Source organism: Macrotis lagotis, chromosome 3 (genome assembly GCF_037893015.1).
Source record: "Macrotis lagotis isolate mMagLag1 chromosome 3, bilby.v1.9.chrom.fasta, whole genome shotgun sequence".
NCBI classification, from domain to species: domain Eukaryota; kingdom Metazoa; phylum Chordata; class Mammalia; order Peramelemorphia; family Peramelidae; genus Macrotis; species Macrotis lagotis.
Window position 1 is genome coordinate 297,527,756 of NC_133660.1, and position 6,817 is coordinate 297,534,572.

The 6,817-nt window shown below is 31.9% G+C and overlaps 1 protein-coding gene across 1 annotated transcript; it reads left to right on the forward strand.

The window, feature by feature from the left end:
- The first annotated feature begins 5,350 nt into the window (after positions 1-5,350).
- LOC141516876 (olfactory receptor 10AG1-like) lies at positions 5,351-6,292 on the forward strand. The gene has a single exon (XM_074227836.1). It carries the CDS (start codon positions 5,351-5,353, stop codon positions 6,290-6,292), a length of 942 nt encoding a protein of 313 aa, XP_074083937.1.
- The last annotated feature ends 525 nt before the right edge of the window (positions 6,293-6,817 follow it).

Sequence of the window (6,817 nt, forward strand, 5' to 3'; positions counted from 1 at the left end):
GATGAACTATAATAAACTTTCTCTTCTCAGTAGTACAATATTCAAAGTCAATTCTAAGACTTGTGATGGAAGATACCATTGACATCCGGAGAAGGAACTATGGAGTCTGACTGCAGATGAAAGAAAAGCAATTTTAATTTTTTTTATATTTTTATATTTCCTTTATATTTTATGTTTTAATTTCTCATGTTTTTTCTTTTTTATCTGATTACTCTTTTACAATATGATTAATAGACAAATTTTACCATAATTATATATATGTATAACCTATATTAGATTATACTCTTTCTGGGGGGGAGGGGAAGAAGAAGGGAAAATGTGGAACTCTAAACATTCCCTAAGATGGTTATTGAAAACTATCTTTTCATGTAGTTGGAAAATAAATGAATAATTTAGATGTAGTTGGAAAATAAATGAATAATTATATTTATAAAAAACAAGCACAAAATCATTTTTCTTATTTTTGACTCCATATGCTTATTAATTGCTTTTGAAACTACTTAATCCTTCTTACTTATTTATATTCCCAGAAGTTCTACTCAAAATCCTCTTTGTCTCTCCTGGACATTGATAATATGCTACCAAACCCTTTATCTGTTACTCAGATTTTTTCCTAATGATTTCATGATACAGGAAGGGCAAGCATAAATAGCCTCATATTACTGAAGCATCCAGACCCAGATGTAAAATAAGAATTTCCAATATTCACAGAGGTAATATTCAGTAGAGACACATCAAGGAACCGAGGTCTTCTGATTCTATTCCCAGACCTTTAATGATATCTCTAGTGAATCACAGGACTCTAAATGACTACTGAAAGATATGATCTTTGAATCCTGAATTTGCTCTTGGAAACAGAGAAACCATTTTCTCATTATATCGAAAAGTGACTTTGATGAAAACTGTTCTTTCAGATCAGAACAGCCAGGGATTATTTGTATACATTGAATTCTAGTGGGTTTTAAAAAGGTACTATAGACAGAGGCTGACATTATTTTCAAGGTCAAGTTATTCTACAGTAGTTATTATAAACACATTTATCTATTCACTTTGATTTTTTTGCGTCAACCATGTTGACAATGGAAATATGATTATTTCCTCTCACCTAGGAAAGGTAAGCATGCTACATTTTGCTGTTTTATAATCAGAACTATTATATCTACAGCATATCTAAATTCTGCTATTCTCCCAAGGGTTTAAAATTCAGAGAAGAGAAGAAAAGCATTTTTAAATCACCTTGTCTTGAGTCTCCTTAATTTGAAAAAAAATTAAAAAGATTTTCCTTGCACAAGTTGTTCTATCAGATTTCAAATCTGAATCACTACCATATACTCTAATGTGTCTACAAAGCTTTTTGAAATGTAGAAAATCATTTAATCATGTTTGGGGTTATTGCATTGATAATGCTATTGACTAAAGATGATACTTAATAACTGAGAAGTTATTGAAATCAATCTTATCTTTTTAATTCCAAAGAAAAGTGTATAAATTCAAATTAATGGAGTAGTAAAAAGAAACTTTACTATTAAAACTTAGCTACACTTCTCTCATTAAATATATAGATTCCTGGTGAAGATTATGACATTCCGAATTATTTTCCAATTTAATTTTTATGATTTTTCTAACACAATTGAATTCTAAGTGATCAACTACCTAAATCTCAGATGTAACAATTTCTCTTAAAAATCTATTTCCAAATTTATTCACAGATATCTTAAAGCCATAAAACTAAAATTTTTGTCACATTTCAGAAGATGGAATAGCTGAGAATTGCGAACAAATATATTTTTGATAAAAATGAATATAAAAATTTGCATGTAATATTTTTGAAAAAATATCTGTGTATGGTTTATTTGATCCAAGGGCATCAGGATAGAGATTCCTTCCTCCCCCCCATCCCTGTATTTCACTAATGAGGAAATTATGGCACAAACATGTTAATAAATTAATCTTTGTTTCACAGATTGTTTCAGAGAAAACATTAGAACTTAAGACTACTGATCCATGGATCAGGTCAGTTTTCCAGACACAATGAAGGGAACATGGAAGTGGATTGAGACAGACAGTGGGCAAGCATAAGAACATAGTTCTCTAACATCAGACACTAATGCAGAATCATGTTGAAGTGACACCATATTTTGACTTTGCTTTAATTTGCCTTTATACAGTCAGCTTGCAAGTAGGTGCAAAAGGGGGGGGGTGTCCTGCCGAAGCCCATATGCTTATTAATTATATTTCCTTAGGACTAATTCCTTCTCCTCAAATTGAGTACATGAAGAATCTGATAACAACTCTGAGGCATGGTCACTACTCTGTCTCCTCAACTTAATTGTGATCCATTCACAAAACTTAGGGCAGAGGTAAGATTCATTGGCCCATCTCCATTTGGAAATGCATTCTATTTTAATTGTCTTTCTCTTATGATGAAAATGTCAATAAAAGCTTTCTCCATTTTTAAAAACTGTGCTGATCTTCAGTGATCACCCTGCCAATGTGTTTTTACTTTGGTAACTTTAAAATAACTTGTTTTAATTATTTTCCATGAGTTTTGCCTCTTTAATCAGGCAAAACTCTGAATATAGAATTTTTCTTTTAAGAGACTAAAGAAAGAAGGTGGGGGGGAGTTGGAATGGAGAAGCTAAGTTGAGTAGGAGACATTCCTGCCATGATACCTTCCTAGGTCATTTCCCTGACATGTTATGCTAATGGTTTCTCTCAAACAGAAATTATTCTCACCTTCCAAATTACTGCCTATTAGAAGCTACCTACTTAGTGCCTCATCTCCCAGTGAGATTTGGCAGCCAATTTGTTTATCCAAATGAGAACCTCATTTTAATATTCTAGAGGTAAAAACGGGCAAAATTAAGCCAAATGCAATTACTAATAGTGCAATTTCAGGTATAAAATAAGATAATTTTGAATAGAATGGTTTTTAATCACAGGGCCAGTTTTTCACAGACAGAGGGGACCTTAAAGGACTTCTTTTCCGACTACCTCATCTTACCTAAGATGAAGCTGGTAGAGACTAAATGAGTTGTTCTCACTCATTTAGATAATAAGGCACAAAAAAAACAGTCTTATGTCTAAAGTCAATGAGCATTCACTTCACCTTACTGACTGGTGTCTCTCAAATTCTATTATCAAGATAATGAACTAAAATTGGATCTAGAAACAATGATTGAGCAACTACTGCATTCAAGTTAGACTAAAATCTATAGGGCACAGCTCTTTCATTTAATAAGTTTAACACCTCATTGGAAACCATGGAAAAATATTTATAAAATGGAAAGCATGTTCCAAGGTACTACACATTGAAGAAATAATGTGTGCTTCAACAATCAGCCTTGTTGTAATGCAAAGAAGGTGGAGACTATTGTGCTTTTAGAGAAGTAAGGTCAGAGAAGGATTTAAAAGCATGATAAGTTTCACCTTTGGAGTAGAACTCTCAGAAGGGTAGAGAATGCTTGAAAGTTTGACAGATAAGACAGATATTGGGAAACAAGTTAAAAAATCAGAAGATTGCAAATCTTTTAAAAGATCAACTCTAATTGACTGCGGACTTGACATTTTCTCTGTCTATCCTTCTTAAAGTAAGTCACTTGCATTGGGAAAGGCACAAGTATTATTTTTAAAGTATTATCTGTCAAACAATTTAAATGCATTTATTTGACCTTCATAATAAACTCCTGAGATAGGGGCTATTAATTTCACTCTATAAGTCAGGAAACTGAGGTATATATATATATATATATATATATATATATATATATATATATATACACACATATGTATATATGTATATATTTGTGTGTGTCTGTGTCTGTGTTTGTGTATATACATAACACATACGCATACTCTCTCTCTATCTCTCTCTATGTCTCTCTCTCTGTCTCTGTCTCTCTCTCTCTCTCTTTTACCCAGGTTCAAACAACTAGTCAGATGTGGAAGCTCAACATTCTATTCATTGCCACCTAAGATAGATGCCTTTGAATTCCATAAGTTGTTAAAGGATCTTTTCCAGAATTGAAATCAACTGCTCCCAGATCAGAAGACCAAGGAGGCTATTAAATAAAGGGGATATTTTGTGGACATAGATGGAAGGGGATTAAGGACTTTCATGTTACTAGGACTCAGAAAGGTCTATTAGAAAGAACATTATATTATTAGTTCTGAAAAACAGACTTCACCCGATGTCCCTGAATGCAAAATCAAATGTATAATATAATAAATATTGACAGCTATAGCCCAAATTAAAAAGCTCAAAAAGCTTGATGTTCTAAATCATTGGTAAGAATGCAATGTTATTTTGAGAGGAAATAGTAAAGAGTTTGGGAATAACTGCCTGAGGGTATGGCAATGCTTGGTTCTTCAGGATCTGTAACTTGGGATACCATAATGATGACATAAGCATTCTCTTTATAAATGCCTCTTTCAATTAATGGGACAGGATAATTTTTGTGTTTTCATGGACAAGTTGTTCAAACTAAATGATCCACAATGCAAGAAAATTTGATTTAAAAGAAACATTATATCTTTAAAACTGAACTTGTTAGACCTTGATGGCAATAATTTCCATTCAATAAGCAATTAAGTTCTCTTTCAATTATAGTATTTTATTATTGGGGTTTTGTTGACTGGAAATCTATTAGAAATGGTTTGCATAAACAGCTGTTTGGAACTTATCAATTATATGTAATATTTGCTGGATTATTTGAACATGATTATTTTTAATATAAAAAGGAGATAGAAATGTAAACTGATCTTTAGTTTCATTTTATATATCTCTGGGAAAACTCAATTAAATAGATTTGGAGATAATATTTACTTCAGCATAATTATTTTTTAAAAGTCCCCTAGATCTATATTTTGTAGTGAATTTTTTCCCTTCATAATTTGGAAATTATTAGTGATTTCATGATTGACTTCATTTAAAGGTAATCCCAAATAATAATTAGTAACACTATATTCTTTACTATTCGTATAGTGGTTGGAAAACTGGCTCTTTTATCCAGAAAGATAAGAACTCAAATATGATCTATATTGACATTATGATTCTGTAAAGTAGTCATTATATACCCCAAACACATAGGAAACTCTTTGAGTGTAATTTGCATAGAAGGTGCCAATGATACCGTGATTTTATGTCGTATCATTAAAGTGATAGTTTTTATTTGATAAATTATTTTAATTGTTAAATTAAAACAAGTTTATAAAAAAGAGAATTTTATACATGCTACAGGACAAATAAACCAACGAAATAATTTCTTTTTTTTTTTCATTTAAAGGAAAGGAAACTTAAATTGAAGTTTAGGAAATAGACATCACTATCTAAAATTCACTGTTCCCCAAGATGGAAGGCACAGTCAATATGGCAATAACAAATATTAGTGTTGTGGTTGAATTCATTCTTCTGGGATTTGGTGACCTGCCCAACTATCAAGGATTTCTATTTAGTATTTTCTTACTCATTTATATGACTATTTTGGTGGGAAATGGCCTCATCATTATAATTACTAAGGTAGATCCCACTCTCCAAACACCCATGTATTTTTTTCTTCGGCACTTTTCCTTCATAGAAATCTGTTACACAACAGTGACCCTTCCCAGAATGTTTACAAACCATTTGACCCAAAGGAGAAATATTTCTTTTCTGGCCTGTGCTATCCAACTGTGTTTCTTTCTTATTTGGGGAGGGACTGAATGTTTTCTCCTAGCAGTGATGGCTTATGACCGTTACATGGCCATTTGTAATCCTTTAAATTATTCTCTCATCATGAACCAAAAATTCTGCATATGTCTGGTGGTGGCCTGCTGGATCAGTGCAATCCCTATTCCAGTAGCACAAACATATCTGATTTTCTCACTCTATTTCTGTAGTTCTAACCTCCTCAATCATGTTTTTTGTGATGTTCCTCCATTGCTAAATCTTGCCTGTGGGGACACCACTATAATTGAATTATATACCTATGCTGGTGCTTTCCTGTCTGCTGTAATTCCATTTCTAATGATACTTGTGTCCTACATCAAAATCATTGCCACAATTCAGAAGCTTCCATCAGCCATGGGGAGACAGAAAGCCTTCTCAACTTGCTCTTCACATCTCATAGTGGTTAGCTTGTTTTTTGGGTCAGGCATAATCTCATATTTTTTACCAAATTCCATAAAATCAGCAGAAGTAGACAAAGTTCTGTCTCTTATCTACACCACTATGACACCAATGTTCAATCCCCTGATTTACAGTCTGAGAAATAAAGATGTTATTATGGCATTGAAGAAATTTTCATTTAAGTGAGCTACATCATGAAGCATATAGCTGAAATAAAAGAATATCATTTTGTCAATATCCATCTTGTAAATAGCTATAGAATTTTATTCTTGTCTCCACGTCCTGATTTTGAAATATTTGTTAACCCCAGAAAAAAATAAAAAAACTGAGGTCCATTCCATATACATTTTCACTATAAAAGCTTCATTTTATAATTTATTCTGAGCATATTTATTCTATTTACAATTGTCTTTCCTTAAGATGTCTCTTTTATTTTGAAGAAATGTCCTGAATAAAGTCAATCTAGAACACACTAGAAAAATTTAAGGTCATCTAGTAACTCTCTTTTAAAATAACTGACAAGGTACCTAATGTTTCTCTGAAATTTCATTAGTTATAATCTTAAATATAGCATATTTATCAAATTCCCTTTACTTCTAGATATTAAATGAATCAATTGATTATCAAATATTTTTCCTATAAGTTTAAGAGTGAGAAAGAAAAAGACACACACACACCCAATGTATTTGTGGCTGATTAGATGAATATCAT

Bases quoted from the DNA above. Each gene is read 5' to 3' on its own strand.
- LOC141516876 (XM_074227836.1), top strand. From the start codon at position 5,351: ATGGAAGGCACAGTCAATATGGCAATAACAAATATTAGTGTTGTGGTT.